The 20,968-nt window shown below is 53.9% G+C and overlaps 3 protein-coding genes across 13 annotated transcripts; 1 reads left to right on the top strand and 2 right to left on the bottom strand.

The window, feature by feature from the left end:
• Nucleotides 1–3,654: 3,654 nt before the first annotated feature.
• On the bottom strand, nt 3,655–7,406 carry TIMM17B (translocase of inner mitochondrial membrane 17B). Of its 5 annotated transcripts, none has more exons than XM_082718011.1 (7): nt 7,095–7,233; nt 6,326–6,425; nt 5,840–5,883; nt 5,240–5,303; nt 4,312–4,440; nt 4,113–4,223; nt 3,655–4,032 (listed from the first exon to the last, which is right to left on the bottom strand). In XM_082718011.1, exons 1-7 carry the CDS (start codon nt 7,107–7,109, stop codon nt 3,944–3,946), a joined length of 552 nt encoding a protein of 183 aa, XP_082574137.1. In that variant the 5' UTR covers nt 7,110–7,233; the 3' UTR covers nt 3,655–3,943. The 5 variants fall into 5 exon arrangements, with proteins under 5 accessions (XP_082574137.1, XP_082574138.1, XP_082574139.1 ...); XM_082718012.1 differs by lacking the exon at nt 7,095–7,233 and adding an exon at nt 6,903–7,039; XM_082718013.1 differs by lacking the exons at nt 5,840–5,883; nt 7,095–7,233 and adding an exon at nt 7,301–7,406.
• A 97-nt stretch (nt 7,407–7,503) lies between these two features.
• Nucleotides 7,504–11,361, top strand: PQBP1 (polyglutamine binding protein 1). Of its 3 annotated transcripts, none has more exons than XM_082718010.1 (7): nt 7,504–7,668; nt 8,120–8,204; nt 9,702–9,813; nt 10,088–10,200; nt 10,403–10,666; nt 10,895–10,958; nt 11,140–11,361. In XM_082718010.1, the coding sequence occupies exons 2-7, from the start codon at nt 8,138–8,140 to the stop codon at nt 11,294–11,296; spliced, it is 777 nt and encodes a 258-aa protein (XP_082574136.1). In that variant the 5' UTR covers nt 7,504–7,668; nt 8,120–8,137; the 3' UTR covers nt 11,297–11,361. The 3 variants fall into 3 exon arrangements, with proteins under 3 accessions (XP_082574136.1, XP_082574135.1, XP_082574134.1); XM_082718009.1 differs by having other exon boundaries at nt 7,516–7,657; XM_082718008.1 differs by lacking the exon at nt 7,504–7,668 and adding an exon at nt 7,777–7,961.
• Nucleotides 11,362–11,421: 60 nt separating this feature from the next.
• SLC35A2 (solute carrier family 35 member A2) lies at nt 11,422–20,582 on the bottom strand. Of its 5 annotated transcripts, none has more exons than XM_082717999.1 (5): nt 20,204–20,582; nt 18,488–18,670; nt 14,741–14,892; nt 13,100–13,830; nt 11,422–11,736 (listed from the first exon to the last, which is right to left on the bottom strand). In XM_082717999.1, the coding sequence occupies exons 1-5, from the start codon at nt 20,292–20,294 to the stop codon at nt 11,709–11,711; spliced, it is 1,185 nt and encodes a 394-aa protein (XP_082574125.1). In that variant the 5' UTR covers nt 20,295–20,582; the 3' UTR covers nt 11,422–11,708. The 5 variants fall into 5 exon arrangements, with proteins under 5 accessions (XP_082574125.1, XP_082574128.1, XP_082574126.1 ...); XM_082718002.1 differs by having other exon boundaries at nt 13,100–13,240; nt 20,204–20,499; XM_082718000.1 differs by having other exon boundaries at nt 18,488–18,640; nt 20,204–20,492.
• Nucleotides 20,583–20,968: the final 386 nt, after the last annotated feature.

Here is a 20,968-nt window from a genome sequence, read left to right as displayed (position 1 = left end):
GAGTCCCGCGTCAGGCTCCCTGCTCATCAAGTAGTCTGCCTCTTCCTCTCCCTTTTTGCCCCTCCCCTGCTTGTGCTCCCTCACTCTCTCCCCGCCAAATAAATAAATAAATAAATAAAACTTTACATAAAAAAGAAAGAACACCCAGGCCAGCAAGCCCCAGATGCAGGGTTAAGAGACTGTGTGTCCCACTCTCCTGTCTCTCTCACGTCTTTGTTTTGTTCTGACTCTCTCTGCTCCTTTCTCTCCCTTGCCCTCACTGGCTGGCTCACTCTCCCAATCTTTTGTGTCTATCTCCCTTCTCACATTTTCTCTTTTCCTGTCCTTTCACTTGTCCTACCTTTTTTTTTTTTTTTTTTGATACTGCTTTCTCTGCATCTATCTCTCCTTTGATATTTCCTTAAACTTTGGCTTCCCTTTGTCTTGGTCCCTCCTGTGGGCTCTGTCCCAATTCTTTCTATTCTGTGTCTTAATCTCCCCATGTCTCTCTCCCTAGCATCTCAGGGTCTCTGCCTGAGGCAGTGACTCCTCACCCTGCTGTCAGGGCTGGACCCCGGTGTACTTCCCGGATTCTCTCCATCTCACTAACCTTCCTTGCCTGTCGGGAGCCAGTACAGGAGGCCTACTATAAGAGCTGTAAGGGACTGAATATGATTGGCTGTTCATTTAGGTCCACTCACGCGGGAGGTGCATGAGCACTGCGGTGATTGGCTAGGCGGGCTAAGCTGCCGGTGTATATATGCTTGAATGTACTTGTAGAGGGGCGGGCCCGCTGGGAGGCAGGCCGCGCCGCGCCGGCGGGAGGGGGCCGCCATGAGCCCGGACCATGGCGGCGGGCGCCAAGGGGCGGCGCGCACCACAGCGGGGCGGCGGGAGCTGCGTGCTGTGCTGCGCCAGAGGGTCAAGAAGATAAAAAGAAGCCATTAAAGAAGTTTGCCTCCACGCGTGTCTCCGTGTTGTTCTTGCGGGCCTAGAGCGACACTTGCCCCCCAGATACTTCCTCCAGCCACCTGCCCCATGACATTAACAGATAACAAAGCCAGGGGCCATGGGGAGTGTGCAAGCCACCAGCCAGGGGGACTGAAGTAGAGAAATGGGGAAGGAGGGCTGAGAGACAGATCAAGACAGATGGAGGCCAACTTGTTGCTCAGGGGATGGGGGAAGCCAGGAAGAGGGGAAGGAAGAACCCCAGGGAGAGGCATGAAATCCTTGTGGGAAGCAGATGGGATGAAACCAGAAATGAGAGTGAGAGAGCGAGCCAGAGGGATAAAGGAGGCAGGGTCAGGCTCTTCTCTGCTTCTCTGAGGCCCCTCAGCCAGACAGTAAAGGAAGGCCTGCTAGCCCTCTGTCCATGGGGCCCTTTAGCCCAGCTCACACCTACTATGCTGGCTGGCCTTCTTCCCTGCATTTACCTCCATCTGACACTGAGGGTCTTCCCACGTCCCCACCTGCATTTTCCTTTCCTTTTAAAATGATTTATTTACCTATCTATGAGAGAGAGCAGGAGAAAGCAAACAAGCACTAGTGGTGGGGGGAAGGGCAGAGGGAGAGGGAGAAGCTAGTCCATGCTGAGCAGAGAGCCCCACGGGAGGCTCAATCCCAGGACCCTGAGATCACGACCTGAGCTGAAGGCAGAGGCTTAACCGACTGAGCCCCCCATGTCCCCCCGACCAGCTGCATTTCTGACTCTCGCACAGCTTCTTGTTTCTCTTTTCAAGATCACTTGTATGTCTCTGCCTCCAGCTCTTCTCGGCTACGTCTCTCGGCTTGTTTCTTTCCGTGTTTGTCTCACTCCTGCCTTCTCCCAGTCTCCATAGTCCCTCCTGATGAAACTGCCTGGGGTCGACCCCACGTTTCCTTCTCTGGCAAAAAGAAGTTGTGTGCAGGCCCAGACCCGACCTGACTGCTCCTCCGCTGCCCTGGTTCTAGCTCTGGGGACCTGGGTGACTCCAGACACTCCAGGCCCAGCTAGGAGACCAGGGACTCCTAGATGCTTGGCACCCCCCCCATCCCCACGAAGCCACAAGCCTACGTTGCTGAGCTGGTACCCTGGTATTCCCATGCACACACACACACCCGCCCCCATGCCAGTGGCCTGAGGAGGAGCCAGAGCAGAAGGGCCTGAAGGATGCCATAAACTGTGCTAAGGCCCCCTCGCATCCCAGCTTCCCAGGGACCGTTGACAGTGACCGGCCCGAGGCAGAGGGGCCGTATGTTTAGGTGCACCTACAGGGGCGGAACCTTAAGGAGCAGAGGGCATGGGGCCTGAGCTGGGCAGAGGTTTGGGCTAGAGGCTGGGGAGGACCAGGTAGGGGTAGCAGAAAGGGACCAGTAGGAGCCCCACCCATTTGGAAGGGACCAGGCAGATGCAGTAGGCACATGACACACACAAAGAGCCAGAGCTGAGACATAGAAGAGGTAGGCGCTTGCAGGATCCTTAGAGGACAGGGAGGAAAGACAAGAGGGGGCCGGGGCCTGCGGATTCAGGTCTGTGGGGACCACAGCTGAGTGACATAGCCAATGGGAAAGGCTGGAAGAGCTGGCAGGGCAGTGTTTGATAGGAGCGATATGGGGTCCGAAATATGGGCGGGGGGAGCCCAGAGAAGGGGGCCTAGTGGTGAAGAAGGGATCTTGCCACATTAGCAGCCCAGAAGGCATGACCACCTGGAAGACCCTGGGCCCGAAACTGATGTCCCTAGAGCTCAGAGCTCAAGGCCGGGTGGGGGCCCTGTAAGGGCAGTGTGCACAGCGCCGGCAGCCCCCCACCCCCAACCATGCTTCCCTGGAGTCTTGTCTGGTGGCTGCTGGCAGGCTGGCACCAAGGCACACAAGCTGGCCCTGTGACACTTCGGCTCCTACAGAGGCATCCAGGTTGTTGGGAGGTCTGGGCTTCTGTACTTTTACCCCCAGGAAGCAATTTTGTCCAAGGACATTTCCACCTCTTTGTAATGACTTGCACTAAAAGAAACTGTTCTTAGGTCTCCCGTGATGCACCCCAGTGGTGACAGTGTTGGTCCCACATGTGTAGGGGGTTTGGGTGGAAGAGACAGTGTTTGGGGCCAATGTCCCTCCAGAAAAATCTCTTTCCTATAACGCCCCCACCCCAATATGAAAACTCCTTTCTGGTTATTTTATTGTTGCTCTTAAGAAAATCGCAGTGTTGAGCATCATCAAGGAGTAGCTCAGGGGTACAGAAGGGGGAGACTGACAGAGGACACCTTCCTCAAGAAAGCTGATCTTTCTGACCCGCACTTCCACCCCAGGTCCATGGCGAGGCCACAGAGAGGGAGATCACACTCACAAATGGGGTGACTGAGATTCAGAAAGCCAGACTTCACTGCAGTCAGATTTCCCAGCCTTGGCAATGGGGGCATGGGAGGGAGGGGTTGGGGTGCAAGGTGCAAACTACACCCTTCCCCACCCCAGTAATTCTTCTGTTCACTCATTTCTTTCCCAAGCCTGTTCCCGTCTGTCTATGATTCATCACTTGGTCCCCATACCCCCTTATTCATGCACCTGTTCATTTCTCGATTCATTCCTCCTCCTGCTCATTCATCCCCCAAACACTTACTCTCTGCAGACTACAATACCTAGGGCTTCTGCGTCCCCGAAGAGGGCCCTGCCCCTTCGCGCGGCTCAAGGAGTACAAACACAGGCATTTCAAAACAGGCTTTAAATACTCATCAGGGCGCCAGGAAAAGGGGGCTGGGGTGAGAACTTGTTACATGTGAATTCGGGGTTGGGGTGCCCTGATAGAGAAGGGGACCCATCCTTCAGGGCAGCTGGGGTGCCCCACCCCCCACCCTGGGATAAGGGAGCACAGTAGAGGCCCTCTCTGGAGGGTCCCAGGGCCTACTGGGAGCCAGCCCTCCCTTCGAGGTAGATCATCGGGGAGGGAACGGAGGAGGAGCTCCCATGGTGGTGGTGACAGGCGGTCACTTCCTCAGTGGTACTGCTGATAGCTGGGATAGCCTGGGGCTGGGGTACCCTCCTTAGGGGGCAGCTGGCTGGGGTCCTCCAGGAACGGGGGTGCTGCAGAGGAAAGAATCAGTTAAGGGTGAGAGGCGATGCATTTCGCACCTCTCCCTGACCAGTGTCTGCTGGGTACTCACCGTTGCGAAACTGCTGAGCTGTGTAGCGAGTAAGGAGGATACCAACACCTTCTATGAGGGCCAAGAGGATGCCCCCCATCATGGCCGAGCCCACCATGGCCAGTGGGCCACCTGGGAGAGGGAAGAGACAGGGAGAGAGAGGTGAGGGCAGGCAGAACAAGGCGGAAGGGGCCGGGGGGCCGGGGGCTATGGCACTCACTGCGGGCTGCCAGCACAGCCCCGGTCAGTGCTCCGCTGGTGATGGAGTTCCAGGGGTCTTCTTTGCCCCGCAGGCGCACCAGGCCACAGTCGATGGTGGAGAACAGGCCCCCCCACACCGCAAAGCTACCTGTAGGGAGACAGAGGCTGAATCAGAATGCCCCACAATCCACAGCGCTGGGTCTGGGGGCTTCCAAGGCCTGACGGTTCTGGTAAGGGATGGGGAGAAAAACCCAGACACAAAGGCAGAGAGTAAACTCCTAGGGGATACTCCCTGTGCGCCCCTTTGTTAAGAGATCTCTGATCGCCACCGGCATTCCCCTCACCTTTGTAGGGGTTTGACAAGTGTTTACAAACATATTTCTCTTCTGTGTGGCTTTTCACAGAGCAACTCTGATCTTTCTAAGCATCACTCCAAACTGGGGAGCCCAAAAGAGGCTATGAAAGCTGGTTAACGCTGTGATAGTTGAAGTGTTTATTGAGGCCCTGCTGTGCGCCAGGACCTGTTCTAGGTACTGATATGTTAATTTGACTTCTGAAGTCTTAAATTCATTAACATGGTTAAAGGACTTAGCTAAGCAGCCAGCACTTAGCAAGTCCTCTGTAAATGACATAAATGTACATGATCTATCTTACAAAACAACTTAAGTGGTTACTGCTGTCACCATCCCCATATTACCGATGAGGTTCAGAGAGGTGAAGCCACGAACCCAAAGTCATGCCATCAGGGAAGATCTGGGGTCTGGATTTAAACTCTTGGAATCCATACTCCTGCCCCTCTGTATTCAATTATGGGGAAACATCACTGTCCTGAAGTCACAGGCAAAATTGGGGCTGGAAATGTGGACCCCCAATCTTCAGTCTAGAACCACAGGAATGACCACTGCCAACTCTGCATCCCATCTCCTAGGACTCTCCATGCCTCTTACCTCCAATCTGGGGGGCTCGGATCCTCACAGCGTTGACACTGCCTCTCATTCGGTGCCGAATTCCCTGGGAAAAGTGAGGAGGCGGGGAGTCAGAACAGGGATTAGGCCCCTGGCACGCAGGGTTTGTAGCTTTTAAGGGAGGGAACGTGATGGATCAGGGGTATCAGGAGTAGAGACACAGAGCAGGGATCAGGAACTTGGAGGCTGATGAGCACCCTAACATGGGCGTTCTCAGCTGTGGGTTAAGAGGTTCTCATTCATTCAATGATCCCTAGCACCTAAGTGCCAGGCACCATGCTGTAATGGAGGGATAATGAGACAGACCTAGCCCCTACCCTCTCCAAGCTCACATTACAACGGGAGAGACAAATGCCTGGCAGAGGTACAGACCAACAAGATAGCTTCACAAAGCAATACAGACCCTAGAGGAAATGGGATCAAGAGAAATGATAACGGCTGAAAGGTCAGGAAAGGACTCTAAAGGAGGGGGTGTTTGTGCTGAGACCTTGAAGATGAGAACAGGAAATCTGGGCAAAGATCCAGGAAAGAGTTCCAGGAGTTGAGGGGAAGGACGGGAGTAGATAGATAAATTTCAGAGACCTTGGCAAATGGATGGCATTTAAAGCCATGACGTTTGATAAGATCTTGGAAGAGGGTGGGCAGAGAGAGAGAGAGAGAGAGAGAAAGAGAAAAGAACATTGATTAGGTTACATTAAAAGCATTTTCTTAACTTTAAGGCTGTCCTTCTGCCAGTTAAACTCCTGGCACTTAACTGTATCCAGGTAATCTGCCTCTGGGGAAAGTCTCTCTGGCCTTGCACATACATTTAGGATTTGATGAGGATCGTTTTGAAAGCACAGCATTTTCACAGAGAAAACCCAGTTGGGTGCTGGGGGCGAGGGACACAGGGCCATGTTTGCCATTTCTCCCCAAACCACAGATCCTGGAGCCAGGCCTGGCACATAATAAGCTAACAGGAACCAGAATGAGTAAGTCATGGCACCCCGCGCAGTATCCTGGGTGGGGTGGGCAGGGCAGGTTCCCCCCCCCCCCCCCCCGCTCCACCCAGGGAAGCCCACGACTCACGACAGGGGCATTGCGGAAGCCCTTGATGGCCTGGAAGACTCCACCGCCGATAACACCCATAGTGAAGGCTCCACCGCAATCGTCCACGATTCGCCATGGGCTGCAGGCCAGAAGAGGAAGGTGGGATTAAGTGAGCCCCTCTTCCCCCTGCCATATTGCATGGACTCCTTCCCACTGGGAGAAGCCAAGTCACTCGAATGGGAAGCAGCACTTCAGATAATATTATTTTCCCCCTCATTTCGGCAAATGGTACTCAAGGGGAAAAACATTAGTCTTGGCCCTATCCGCCCCTCCCCTCGTGGCCAACCGAAGAATCAGCCAACTGCTTCCCTACTACCGAACAGTAAATGAACTGACACAGGCGGGGTTGGCACGTTTGGATCAGCGATGTGAAAGTGTTCATTTGCTAATACCGTTATTAAAGCAGCGCGGGGTCAGACCCCCGTCTCCAACTGTGAACACGTCCGACCAAATCCCGCCCTCTTCCCGCCTTTTTAACCCGCCCCAACTGGGAAAAACCAAGAGCACACGGTACGGGGAGGGGGGGAAGGACCCAGCTCGTTCACCATAGGCTCACCCGGGCCCCGCCCCCACTGGCTGAAGCGACCAGGATAAAGCCACGCAAGGTAACTCTGGGGATTTCCGCTCGACAACCGTCACCACCCCCGGGCTGGAATGGATTCGACCAGCATGGCTCTTTCCGTTAAGAAAGACTGGGGAGACAAACGAAGTCAGGGGAAACTTGGGAGTGGTTGGTCCTGCACCGCACCTTCTCCAGGCACATGGCGGCGGCCCCTCTTAACGGCGCCCGAGTGGGAGGAACGAAGCGGAGGGAAGCGGAAGGAGACCACAAATGTCTAAGAATGTCCCGAGTCTAGGACGTGGCGCGGTGTGGCCGGCGCCTCTCCCGCCCGCCACCCACAGCTGACCGTGGCGCCGCAGCAACAGTCCCGGGGCCTGTGCCCACCGCCGTACCAAGGCTCCCGCGCGTATTCCTCCATGGCGCCGGCGTCCGGCCGCGCAGTCCTGACTAAACCCCGGCGGGCCACGCCCCCACGGCAATCGCGCACAGGCGCCTGAGCCCTCCACCTATTCTAGCCCAGCGATTGGGTCGCTTCGCGCTCCTTAGGCCAGGGCCGCGCTCTCATTGGCTACCCGGGTTGCGTCATCCGTACTGCAGCCTGACTGTCGCCCAGTTCTTTCTAGCTTTGGGGAGGGCGGTCCTCATTCTGTGCTTTCAGAGAAGGCATTCACGTGGTTCTGGTGATCCTAGCAGCTACAAGAGAAAGCCGGCCCATCTGACAACCTTCCAGTACTCACGGGATTGTATTGGTAATGTTGGCGTGGGTGCATCTTTTGCAATAGGAGGAGGTGCTGCTCTCTGCTCCCCCGTCCCGGAGCTTTGGTTCCTCCCACCCAGGAGTCTGTGGGGGACGTTGGGTGAGCCCATTCCTGGGACGCAGCGGGGTGGAACTGAGCTTGGCCCCTTAGGCGGTGGGTGGAGCCTGGGCCTGGGAGGGGAACTGGGTCCTGGAACACTCAGCCTCGAGGCGGGGGTCGGTGGGAGTTTGGGTGCAGTGCACCTATCTTCCCACCTCTTAGTGCGTCGGTTCCGTCCGGCCAGCTATTCGTGCAGGTAGGTAGGTGGGGGTCCAGACGGAGTATACGCTGGGAGGAGGCGCTTGATTTTAGGATCGGGATTTGAATCCTCATTTGAGCTGGTGGTTTGTGTGTGTGTGTGTGTGTGTGTGTGTGCGCGCGCGCGCGTGTGTCTTTCCATCCGTCCGTCCCTAGGTCTGTCTGCTGTACACTATGCCGCTGCCTGTTGCGCTGCAGACCCGCTTGGCCAAGAGAGGCATCCTCAAACATCTGGAGCCCGGTAAGCGAGCTAAAAGCAGATGGGCCTACCATGTGGCAGGCTTGACAGGCACTTTGTTGTTCATATCTGCCACTTCATACCTAGCATATACCCTATTGCGCACCAATCAGTTGGGGGGCGGGCATTGTTAACAATATGGCTTCATTCCTAGCGCGGGCGGGGGTGGGGGTGGGGAATGCCTGTTTAGTGCTTAATATTGACAGCAGAAGGCCTTTTTGGGGTTCTGTTGTGTGCCTCGTGCAATCCAACAAGCAATCCGTGGAAGGTATTACAAAGTATCCTAGTAGACCGTAGCAGGATGCAGATACTTTGTTCTTTACCCTAATGATTACCTTATTTTAGACCTATAGTGGAGCGAGGGGTATTGTTCACCGTATCCGTAGCTGACATGTATTTTGGGCCCAAGTGCTTGGCATATGCATTATGGCTAACAGTAGAAAATAATGATAGGATCTATCATTTATGCCTCCTGGGCTGCTTGTGCTGATTTCCACCTCATTGTCAGTAATAGTAAAAGCTGGCATCTGGTGTGGTGTTTTTTTGTTTTTGAGGGGTTTTTTTTGGCATCTGTTTTGGGTACAGTGTGCTAAGCACTGGGAAGTACATCTTATTTTCACCTTACTGGTAAAGGCCATCTTTTACAAGCAACTGTGCCACGCATAGATCTTGCGGTTAATAATACCGATAATAATCACTGACCATTATTGTAAGCCTGTTGAGTACGAGGCCCTGTGCTGATGGAATATACATCTTACTAACGATACTGGTGATTATAGCTCACATCTACTTTGGGTCTATTGTGTGCAAGGCAGTATGCTGCTGCTGACATGTACATTTCATTGTTAGTTCCAGCCACAGCTGAAATCTGTGCTAGGCCTACTGAGGGTCAAGTACCAAGCTAACAACATTCACCTCTTTTATTTTGCCAGTAGTAACTGACAGCTGCTGTAGGCCTGCTATGTCAAGCCTAGGAACTGAATGGACCCAGAGCAGTGTTTGGATATATCCTCTGCCAACAGACTTGCTGCTCAATATACAAGATCAGAAACCCGATATTTGCCAGGCTTTGGGAGCTGAACATATTTGGACATATTTTCAGAATAATCCGTTACTGTTCAAACTCATTTTATCCAAATAGATTTGGATAGCATGGTGTCCCATGCTTCCTGAACTCAGGAACTGGAGGATACGTTTGTATGATGAATCCTTGTCTAAATTCTGAAATCAGATAGGTGTGGGTGACAGCATCAAATCCCAGATTTTACCTGAACCCAGAAACAGAAGAGATTTAGGTACATTTTTTGGCAAATCCCCTGATCTTCAGACACTTGGATTTGGAATGTGATATTTGCCACAGAAGGGGAGACCTGGTGCGCACGCGTGCATGCGCGCACACACACACGGTCCATGTGAATTTGAGGGTCTTTCCAGGCTCTGGCTCTAAGATGAGAATTCCTCTAGTCCTTATTGCTTTCCTCCACCCCGCTATTCTGCCAGAGCCAGAGGAAGAGATCATTGCTGAGGACTATGATGATGACCCTGTAGACTATGAGGCCACCCGGTTGGAGGGCCTGCCACCGAGCTGGTACAAGGTGTTTGACCCTTCCTGGTGAGCCTGGGGAACTGGGGTGGGGGTGGGTGGGGGAAGTGACATCTGACTTCACCTTTCCTGTGCTGTCCCTGGCCTTGTGGTAAATGGGAAACACAGAGGTCTGGGGGTCCTCCTTCTGGGGTCCTGACGTGGGGCAGTTACAAGAGATGGGTAGGAGTTGAGGCTATAAGACCCCTGTGCTGACACTCCTCCACTCCCTCCTTCCTTCCTTCTCCCCTCCTCTCTCCCCCTCCCTCTCTCGTTCCCCTGCTTCCCTCCCACTGCCCCACAGCGGGCTCCCTTACTACTGGAATGTGGACACAGACCTCGTGTCCTGGCTCTCCCCACATGACCCCAACTCCGTCGTTACCAAATCCGCCAAGAAGCTCAGGGCAAGTAATGCAGGTGAGTTGGGGGACCTAAGGGTGCCTCCATGGTCCTGCAGCTCTCAGGGAGGGGTCAGGTAAATGACAGTGGACTGGGGAGGGGCAGGTGAGACAGGCAGACCAAACCCCAGGCAAGAGGGGGGGGGCATTTACTGAAGGCAGAGGCTGCTGGGGCCAGAGATTGGAGGAGAAAGATCACTTCAAGGCTTTTGTGTTCCCAGATGCTGAGGAAAAGGTGGATCGGGGCCATGAGAAGTCAGACCGGGGCCACGAGAAGTCGGACCGGGGCCACGAGAAGTCAGACCGGGGCCACGAGAAGTCGGACAGAGAACGGGAACGTGGTTATGACAAAGTGGACAGAGAGAGAGAGCGGGACAGGGATCGGGATCGGGATCGTGGGTATGACAAATCAGAGCGGGAAGAGAGCAAAGAACGGCGCCATCATCGCAGGGAGGAACTGGCACCCTACCCCAAGAGCAAGAAGGGTAAGCTCAACAGCAGGGCCGGGCCCGAGGCAGATGAGGCACCACGGACGAGTCATGGAAGAGAGGCCCTCCCTTTGCTCATTTGAGTGCCTGAGCCTGGTGCCTGGGATGGGGTGCTGTGGGCCACAGCAGCCATGCACCCCATTTTTCCCTGGGATGGGGGAGGTTGGTGATCAGGGGCTCCTTGTGTCTCTACTGAAAACCTCACTCTGCTACCTGTTTCCTCAGCGGCAAGCCGGAAGGATGAAGAGTTAGACCCCATGGACCCCAGCTCGTACTCGGATGCACCCCGGTAAAGGAAAAGCCCTCACAAGCCCTTCTCTTTCCCTCAGGAGTCCCTTGCACTGATGACCATTCCCTTTTCCCTGTCTCTTTCCCCGATTTGTCAGTTGTTGGAGTTGGGGGTGGGGAGTGCCTACTACATCCCATATTCCCAACTCCTGACCCCTGTTTCCTAACCCCCTCCCTACCAGGGGCACATGGTCAACAGGACTCCCCAAGCGGAATGAGGCCAAGACGGGTGCAGACACGACAGCGGCGGGGCCCCTCTTCCAGCAGCGCCCCTACCCATCCCCGGGGGCTGTGCTCCGGGCCAACGCCGAGGCCTCCCGAACCAAGCAACAAGACTGAACCTCCCCACAATGCCACCCCACTGTCCTCCAGGGTTTTTAATAAAAGGTTTTCGATGGATCGTGCCCATGAGGCCTGAGTGTTTCCTTCCCATGTGCTCTTGAGGCTTCCCAACCCAAGGCCGGCAAGATGTGAAACACATTTTATTTGCAAAAACTCACCTAAGATAGTGCGGGAGTGGCAAGGATATGAGGGCGACGGGGGGGCTTGGAGGCCGAGGTGGATCCTGTCCATGCCCTCATTACCAGAGTTCAGTTGTGTCCCTCCCCCTGCGCGGGGTGGGGGATGGGGGGACCAGGTTGGGGTTCAGTGTCTACCTCCCCCCACCCCTAATACTGATCAGAGTTTGGTCCTGGCTGGGCCAGGGCAAGAGGGGAGAAGGAGGCCAGGCCAGCGTCTTCCATCCCAGCGGCTACGAACCCTTCACCTTGGTGAGCAACCTGTGGTGGGAATGGGGAGGGAGAGAGAAACACAGACAGCTGGTGTGGGCTGGCAGGCGAGTGCCCTGAGCAAGCAAGGGTGAGTGGTGGAGCTGGTAGTCCGGGGGTTAGTAACAGAGCCTATGCAGACAGAGTGAGTCCCCTGGGTCAGAAAGCTACACGTGGACTAAATAAATACAACATCTTTATTTGGCATTGGGTCTCCTGACATTTGTTCATTACAGTTTCTTAGAAAACAAGCCAAAAAAATCAGAACAAATTAATCAAAAATAAAGATCCAAAGACCCTATTTACATAGAGCAAAGATAGCCCAGGCATCTCCCCTATGTGTGTGTGTGCACGCGTGCGTGTGCGCACACACACACGCATGCGCACGCACGCACATCCTGGGAGACAGTTAAGGGGTTAATAAGCTTAAGGGAGTGCAGGGGGCAGGTTCCACATTTCAGGGATTTTAAGACCCCCTCACCCTGTCACAGAGCAAGGGTGCCTCATAGAGCCAGTGCATTATCAGAGGTGTGGTCGGCAGCTTTAGCTTCCCTTTTAGGATGTCTTGGAAAAGAACCCTGCATCTGGCATCTGACAGTGTCTTAGATTTCAGTGAGATTCAGCCACTCCAAGGACCTTTTCCCCTTCCCCGCACCCTGGATCATTAATTATCTGATTACACCACAAGTTTCCAGACCATTAAAAAGACAAACGGCCCCTACTGCACTGTACCCTCCCCAGGAATGGGCTAATGCAACACCTGTCAGCTCCGGCCCCTTCCTCTCTCCGGGGTGCCCACAAGAGGCCCATTTTGAAGGGTCTCCCGTCAGGGAAGCTGCCCCAAGGCCACGTACAAAAAAGAACTGAACTGCTAACATGATCCACTGCGGCTGTGAGGGAGGCAAGAAGGCCTCAAGCTACAGGAAGCTGAACCCCACAGGTAGGCATCCATCACTAAAAGAGCTGTAACATTTTTGTCCGATTTGTCCTTACAGAGGTGGAGGGGCTGCTAGGAGGGGCTCTCCCAGGCATGGGACAGGACACCTCCAGCTGAGGGCAGGCAGGCAAAGAAAGGCCTTGAATGACAACACTGCCAACCCAGTCCCTGAAAGGGGTTGGCTGGGGCAGAGGAGGCAGCTCTCAAAGCCTCCTCCAGTGGAGGGGGGCCCAGTCTGCGAGGAAGGGTTTGTGTGACGCCCCACCCCATCCCATGCCCCTCCAGAAGTCTCCATGACCTGGGAGAAAACACTCTTCCAGTCCCAGAGGAGCCAGACCCAGTGGCAGCTCAGGTCCCTGCAGATGCCCAACACCCTCCACCCAGTCCCCCTCCCTGTCACCCCCCACCGCCACCAGCCCTCACTTCACCAGCACTGACTTCGGCAGAAAGGGCTCCGTGCTGAGGTCTCCGCGGTGGGAAGACAGCTTGGGTGGTGGCGGCTGCCCCGGAGGCTGCTGGTGCGTGCAGGGCCCGGAGGCGGAGGTGGAGGCTGTGGCTTTGGCTGCACCTCGGGGCAGACTGTAGAGGTAGACAGCACCGATGACCAGCCCAGCACCCAGGGCAAACAGCGGGTCCACGTGGAAGCCGAAGAGGCGGATGGAGGCAACCGTGGACAGCACAATGGATAGGGAGGTGGCAAAGCCCTTGAGGATGTTGTCGGCGTACTTGACGACAACAGCCACCAGCAGCCCGCCAAAGGCCTGGTTGAGCACCACACCCCACACGGCCGGCGTGTAGCCAAAGAAGAAGCCGCGGCGGGCCACAGCAGTGCCCTCGGCCCACCAGAGCCCCACCAGGCCTAGCGCTGTGCCGAAGAGGCCCAGCTGCAAGTTGCGCAGCCACACAGAGCCCGAGCTGCCCTTGAGGATCTTCTCGAAGTAGACGCCCGCGAAGCCCGAGGACAGACAAGAGGCCACGACGGCCACCAGGCCTGCCCCAGGGTTCTGGTCCAGTGGCCGAGGGCCCCCACCACCAGCTTGTTGTGCCTGGACAATGGCAACACCAGTGAAGAGGAGCAGCAGGGAAGCCCACTGCAGCCGCGAAAGGCTGCGGTTCAGCATGAGCACGGAGAACAGCGCCGTGGTCAGGATCTTCAGCTGGTACGTCACCTGTGTGTAGCATGCATGCAGGAGGTGCTAAGGGCTGTTCCCTGCCCCACCCCCATCCCACAATGCGCCCAGTGCAGGGATAGGGCAGGGCAGGTGAACAGGAAGACACCCAGTCCTTGGGAGCTGACTGGCAGGGCGCTAAACAGCCCTGAGCCATGCTTCCCGGAAAGTCCACAGCTCCACAAGGAAGTCCAGGGCCATACCCAAGTCTGCACCCCAACCCCATTTTCTGGCTGTGTGATGAGGAACAAGGCACTTGCCCTGTCTCGGCCCCGACATCACCATCTGTAGAGTACAGCTGTTGTTTGCGAACCAGCTCAAGCGGCAGGTGAGTGAACAAGTGACAGGCTCTTTGATGAGGGTGGGGGGGGCGAGGGCTGATAACTAGGTGCTGATGCAAGCCAATCAGCCACAATGATAACATCGGCAAACATTGACACAGTGCCTGCTGTGTGCTACTGTGCCTCTAGGCACTGCATATGAATCTATTCGTTCAGTGCTCTCCCAGATGAGGTGGGCGCTACTGTAATGTCTGATGGGAAGATGAGAAAACTAGGGCACAGAGATGTCAGTGACTTGCCCAAGATCACACAGGTGGGAAGTAGTACCTGAGGTGGGATTTGGGCCCCAGAATCCAGGCTCTTCAACCATTTTCCAAGGCCTCCTTGGAAACAGCCGAAAGCCCACCTACTGCCAACCAAGGGCTCTTCCCAGATATTATTTCTTTTAGCCGTCCCAGCAACCTGGTGAGGAGGCATTCCCATCCCCATTCCCAGTTCTCACAGATGAAGAACTGAGACTGAGGGAGAGCCAAGGCGACATAGTCCCAGATCTCTGCAGCCCTCCCCTTGTCTCCTAACTCCCCGACCCCAGCTGGCTCCTCCGAGGCCACAATGGGCATGCAGCTCACCTGGAAAGTGGCAGCTGGCAGGTTGGAGATGGCAACATACTGGAGGTTATTCTGCAAGGTGTAGATGAGAGAGGGCACCGCAAGCTTGAGTGTGTCCACATACCGCACCAGGACAGCCTCGTGGAGGAAGAGCGCGAGGTGCTTCACGTTACCTGGGGTGCACGGGGAGGGGGAGGACAGCCCTCCTGAGCACTGCAGATCCTCTGCAGGCCAGGACGGGCTGGGCTCTGTGTCTCCCTACCATACTCTGACTTCCTGAGGGCTCGAATGAGGTCTGTGCTCTCAGTTTCCCCACAGCGCAGCACCCCCCACCCTCCAGCAGGCCCTCATGGCCAGCAGTTTCATAGGATACAAAACCACCATCCTGGACTGTGCACAGCTGAGGCTCGCAGGCTGTCCTCACTCAGTGTACAGCCTAGCTCCCCAGACAGGAGGCCCACTCAGGGAAGCACTCAATACCTGTCTAGCCAGTGAAATTGTCAGTAGGAACTAGCTTGTGAAGGAGAAGCCTTAGGAGTGGGAAGGCAGACTGCCAACCAGAGGGGAAGTTGGAGACTCAACTATGACCCTTATCCTAGCTCCTTACTGGCCTGACAGCTGCCTGAGGGTAGGAGCCATCTCCTGCTCTGCCCACCCGACACCCAAGGACTGGGCCACCTGGGCCACAGGCAACAATGGCAATGGGACTAAGAAGCAGCCAAGGCTGGCTGGGGCCTGCTCCCACCGATGCACGAGAGAGAGGACCCTCCTGGAGAGTCAGGCCTCTGCAAAGCTCTACAGTTTACCTTTTCAGGCTCAGCTGCATGTTGCTCCTCTGAAAACCCCACCTACTGCACCAGGCTATCGCAGGGGAAAGCCAGTGCACGGGGCTATCACAGGGAACTTACACTGGCTCGTGGCCCTGCCTGGCCTTCATCCCAGGAGTAATTACCCATCTCAAACCCCTTAACCCCAACTCTTGGGGCCCAGGGGTTTGGGTGTTGGGACATTTTCCAGGCGTCAGACAAGTAGCATGGGCAATCTGGCACGTAACATGTAACACAGCCCTCACATACAGGAGGCTGCACACCATAATCACACATGTTCATATTTCTGTGGCGACTTGTGTAAACATTCACACCAAATGAGAAAAATTAAAAACACAGATACACAAACAGCCCCATGTGGGGTCAGGCCAGGTTTTACCACAAAACTGATTCAAGAGAAAAAACAACAACAACAACATGGGGCGAGGGGCTGAAATTGTAGATCTGAGGCGGAGGCCTGTGGTTTTAAATCTGTAGCTCTTTGCTTCTCCCCATCCCAAGTATCAGCCCCCCTGAGCGCAGGACGCAGTCGGAGCAGGGGCTGCCGCATGAGCACTTGGAAGTGTCTCGGAATCAACTGAGAACAGAACAGAAGGTGGGGGAGGGGAGCAGATGATGGACCTTGAGGGCATGATGCTAAGTGAAGGAAGTCAGACCAAGAAAGACAAATGATTTCACCACCTCATAGAATCTAACAAAACAAAACAAAACGACCACAAAAACAGATGCAGAATCACACACTCCTAGAGAACTGGCAGTTGCTGGGGGCAGGCAGGGGAGCGGGAAATGGGTGAAATAGGTGAAGGGGGTTACGAGGTACAAAGTTCCAGTTATGAAAATAAATAAGTCACAGGGATGAAAAGTACAGCACAGGGAATATAGCCAATAATAAGGTAATAACTCAGTCTGGTGACAGATGGTTCGTGCACTTATCATGGCGAGCACTGTGTAATGTAGAGAATTGTTGAATCAGTATGTTGTACATCTGAAACTAAGAAAACATTACAGTTAACCAGTGACCAGCACAGGAGCTGGGGCATCAACCCCCCCAGACAGTTAAAAATCCACATAAATTGTTGATACCTCCAACCCCCAAGCTTAACTCCTAATAGTCTACTGCTGGCTGGAAGCCTTATGGAGAACATAGAACATTTTGTATGTTATATGTATCATACATGGTATTCTTACATTAAAGTAAGGCAAAGAAAAGAAAATCATAAGGAAAATACATTTTCCGTACTGTATTTATTAGACAAAAACCTGCGTCTAAATTCGCCTGCACAGCTCAAACCTGTGTTGTTCAATGGTTAACTGTGTATGTCAGCTACACGTCCACTTTAAAAAAAAAAAAAAAAGGAAAGAAAGGACAGAACAGATGGGTTCCCAAACTGCTGCCTCACAGGGCCCTGGAGCTAGTGAGCAGGCAAGAATGCTTTCTTCATCGTAAATACTGACAGCAGAGCTGGAACAGACATCTGTATCCTTTACACAGGCAAGGCCTTTAATTATTTTTGTAAAGATTTATTTACTTATTAGGGCGTGCGTGCCCATGAGTGAGCGGGGGGAGAGGCAGAGGGAAAGGGAGAAAATCTCAAGCAGATTCCCCATTGCTAAGTGCAGAGCCCAATGTGGGGCTCAATCTCAAGACCCTGCAATCATGACCTGAGCTGAAATCAAGAGTTGGACGCTTAACTGACTGAGCACCCCCAGGCGCCCTGGCACGGCCTTTGTAGAGAAACAACTGACAACGTTTTAAAGCAGGCTTTTAGGGAGATGTTTAAATTGGTATAGAAATCCAATTTCTAGGGGTGCCTGGGTGGCCCAGTGGGTTAAGCTGCTGCCTTCGGCTCAGGTCATGATCTCAGGATCCTGGGATCGAGTCCCGCATCGGGCTCTCTGCTCAGCAGGGGGCCTGCTTCCCTTCCTCTCTCTCTGCCTGCCTCTCTGACTACCTCTCCTACTTGTGATTTCTCTCTGTTGAATAAATAAAATCTTTAAAAAAAAAAAAGAAATCCAATTTCTAGGAAGTACAGAAAAAGTAGAGGAATATGTTAAATACCACTAGGAGGCCGGAGGCAAACTGCAGGCTGTCCAAAGTCTCTAAGACAAACCACCTGCTCTCTTCAAGAAATTAACTGTCCATCATAGAGCTGGAGAACCCTGAGGTTAACAGACCTAGAAGACACCAACCAAGTGCAAGACACTGACCTTATATAAACCTGACTGAGACAAATTCTTAAAAATTGTTATGGTATTTGAGAAGCCATTGTAAGTGTGTGAACACTTGACTGGGTATTTGATTCTTTTATGGTTCATTTTTTGATGTATGATTTTTAGATACTGCAGTTATTTTTAATGCGCCAAAATATTTATTCAAGACAGTAAGGTAGGGGTGGGAATGTACTTCAAAATACTACATACTTCGTGTGGGACACACTGCAGTAAGGTAAGGCAGGGAGTGGGTAGGTAGGCAGACAGGGAGATGGACAGCGAGTGGGTAATCACTGATGCTGTTTAATGGCAGAGGGGCCATGAGTGGACAACTGATGACTCTGGGTGATGGGTACATGGACATTTCATTTTATTATTCTCTCCAAGTTTGTATATGTTTAAAATGATCCATAATGCAAAGTTAAAGGGAAATAAGTGAATCACCCTGTAAGGGTCGCCTGCTACCTTATGGGCACAGACCGTTTCACTCCTACATCCACACAGACCAACTTCCCGGGCATCAGGGGTATAAAAGTAGGGATGGAGAGACAAGGCAGATTAGCTGCACTTACACACTCCCCAGGCAGTTTCAGATACAGGGATATAGTGATATTACCCCAGCAAACCCTCCATGTGGGCATGGGTGTACACACACACACACACACACACACACACAAAGTCCCACCACTGACCCCAGTGCAGCACCACCGTCCCCCTTGCTGGCTCATACCCCTCTTCTGTGCGAAGAGCAGCAGCAGGCAGGTGAGACCTTTGAGCACTTCGGCCATGACCACAGCAGTGGTGGCAAAGAAGCGGTCCCCAGGCAGTGTGCGGGCGTAGCGGATGCTGAGGATGAGGGAGGCATTCTGGACCACCAGCACAGCTAGGGATATGTATTTGAGGCGCCGGTGAGCTGTGGGAAATTCAATGAGCAAGGGGGAAGAAGGGGTCAGAAGCTGCTAGGACACAGCCACACCACCACCTTCCCCCTCACTCCTTTCTCAACCAGGATCCTCCTAGCCACTGCCACTTCCTCTCTCTGCCTCCCTATCCTGACCCAAGGAGGGTCTGACTTCCATCTACTTCTGCTGCCTCAACAGGCAGGAAGAGCCACAAAGGAGGAAGTGGGCCTCGCCCCATCCAGCCTATACCTGGAATCCTTGCTGAGGTATCAGGAAATGGCTGGAGCAGGTGCTGAACACACTGGGCCCCCTCCCTCCCTCCTCTGTGTGAGAAGCAACTCCACCCCAAGACGGACTACCAAACACATTCTCAATATTTATTGAGTGCTAACTGTCTACCTATCGCTGGGGTAAAGAATTTGTGTGAAATACCTCAGCAGATCCCTATGTTGTTCTGATCTCTGAACGAGCTACAAGGATTCCATTATGTGGGTGAGCAAACCACAGATTTATATGAAATGATGCTTCTATTTAATGAGGGGTCAATAAAGGGAATGAGACCACTATATAAGGCATGTCCACCCCCAAAAGAACGGTCTTCCTCCCATCTAAGATATTATTCCATCCCCTCACACTGAGAATGGTCTTTCCAACTCCTACCTTCTATGACCACCAGAGTCCCTCTGACACAGAATGGTTTCAAAAACTTAAGAAATAATTCCTCCACAGCCCCTAGAACTGGACCCCATATAATAAATGGTTACTGTACCAAGAATGGTGTGATTCCCTCGAGGACACAAGGAGGTATTTCCCTATACTCCACATGGCCCAGTCATCCTCCAACCACTGCACCTTCCCTACCTCCAGCCAAGGAATCATTCCTTGTTCTACTCACACTCACAATGAACTCTCCCCGCTATAAAGAAGGGCCCCACACCCTCAGAATGTCTTTTCTCTGCCATGTAAGAAAGAACCCTCTCACTCCAATATACAATGAACTCTACCAGCATTAGGAAGGGACCCACCAGAACATCTTATCTCCTTATAACGGACATCCCAATCTTCAAAACGGACCCTCTAAGTCGGGTATGGAAGGACCCGCCCCACCCTAATTCACAATAACCCCTATCCCTTTATAAGGAAGAAACCACCACCCACAGAACAGCCTCTTTATTCTATAAGGAAGAACTTTCCCACTCTCAGAATGCTCTCTCCCTTCTCTAAGGACGGACCCCCACACACAAACTCAAAATGGTCTCAGTGGTCTTAGCCTCCCCCAAAGGCAATAACCCCCCCAGACTCAGAAAGATCTCCACTCTCCATATGCGGAAGGGACCCCCCAATTACCCTCAGAATGGTCTCTTCCCCGCCTTCCAACACACTCACAGTGGACTGTTCCGTCCTTCCTCCTCCACCCCCCACCACACATACATAGGTGGGTCCATACGGGATGCTCCCTCTCGCTTGAGTGAGGAACCTTCCTGACCCCCCAGCCATCCCGACCCTCGCCTGGCCACCGCCTGCTCGGCCACGGCCTGTCTCACCCGCACTCGCGGTTCCAGGCTCCAACGCCTCCGCGGAGACCGCCCCTGGCCCAGCAGCCGCGGTAGAACCGCCAGACCCAACCGCTGCCATGTTGGCATCTGCCTGGCCCGTCCCCTCGGCAACAGCAGGGCACTTCCGTATCCGTCACTTCCGCTTCCGGGCCTCCGGGGTAGGGGCGGAGCGAGTGAGGGGCTGGCCAGAGCTGTGGTTTTTCTCGTCCGCTCCGGGACAGTGAACCTAAGACCGCGGCCTCGGGATGGGCAGACCCAATACAAGGCCGACTCAGCCTCTAGCTGTCTCTACGGAGCCTCATTGGCTCATTCCCGTTACTAGACCCGCCCTCGACTTCATTGATCTCGCTTTCTAGATCACCCGCCCATCGTGTGTCCTTGTCTCATTGGCTCGGCTGAGCCTCTTGTATCTCAGCTCTTCATTGGCAGCTTCTACAGATGACCCCGCCCCTTCCGCACCAAAACTCCTGGGTACCTTCCCGGTTGGACTGAAGTTCCTCTTTAGCCCACCTCCTGGAGAGTACGCAGGCGGCTGGGAGGAAATTTAGACCGACGGAGCGGGACAGGTGAGGGTCAGGCGGGCAAACAGAGCAGAGCAGTTGAGGCCACACAAGAGAGGTGTTGGAGAGGGGAGACTGAGAGTAGGGAGGATAAGTGAGCCCTTGAGGAAGAAAAGGAATGCGAAGGGGACAGGTAAGCCACCAGGTGAGGCTTTCAGGTTAGCTTTTGAAAGCGGAGCAAGAGAGGGTACAG

Source organism: Mustela nivalis (assembly GCF_964662115.1).
Source record: "Mustela nivalis genome assembly, chromosome: X".
Classification (NCBI taxonomy): domain Eukaryota; kingdom Metazoa; phylum Chordata; class Mammalia; order Carnivora; family Mustelidae; genus Mustela; species Mustela nivalis.
The sequence above is the reverse complement of the archived record's forward strand: the minus strand, read 5'-3'. Positions and strand labels throughout refer to the sequence as shown.

What these genes read in the sequence shown, in the direction of transcription:
- SLC35A2 (XM_082718003.1), bottom strand. Translation starts at nt 20,294, where the DNA reads ATGGCAGCGGTTGGGTCTGGCGGTTCTACCGCGGCTGCTGGGCCAGGG. An exon ending in TGCCAGCTGCCACTTTCCAG is followed by an intron (nt 13,831 to 14,740) that starts GTGAGCTGCATG and finishes TGCTACACACAG; the next exon opens with GTGACGTACCAGCTGAAGAT. An exon ending in ACGGAGCCCTTTCTGCCGAA is followed by an intron (nt 11,964 to 13,099) that starts GTCAGTGCTGGT and finishes TTGTTTTCTAAG; the next exon opens with AAACTGTAATGAACAAATGT.
- PQBP1 (XM_082718010.1), top strand. Translation starts at nt 8,138, where the DNA reads ATGCCGCTGCCTGTTGCGCTGCAGACCCGCTTGGCCAAGAGAGGCATC. An exon ending in CTACCCCAAGAGCAAGAAGG is followed by an intron (nt 10,667 to 10,894) that starts GTAAGCTCAACA and finishes CTGTTTCCTCAG; the next exon opens with CGGCAAGCCGGAAGGATGAA. An exon ending in TCGTACTCGGATGCACCCCG is followed by an intron (nt 10,959 to 11,139) that starts GTAAAGGAAAAG and finishes CCTCCCTACCAG; the next exon opens with GGGCACATGGTCAACAGGAC.
- TIMM17B (XM_082718011.1), bottom strand. An exon ending in GCTTCCGCAATGCCCCTGTC is followed by an intron (nt 5,884 to 6,325) that starts GTGAGTCGTGGG and finishes CCCTCTTCCAAG; the next exon opens with ATCTTATCAAACGTCATGGC. An exon ending in AATGCCATCCATTTGCCAAG is followed by an intron (nt 5,304 to 5,839) that starts GTCTCTGAAATT and finishes CACTTTTCCCAG; the next exon opens with GGAATTCGGCACCGAATGAG.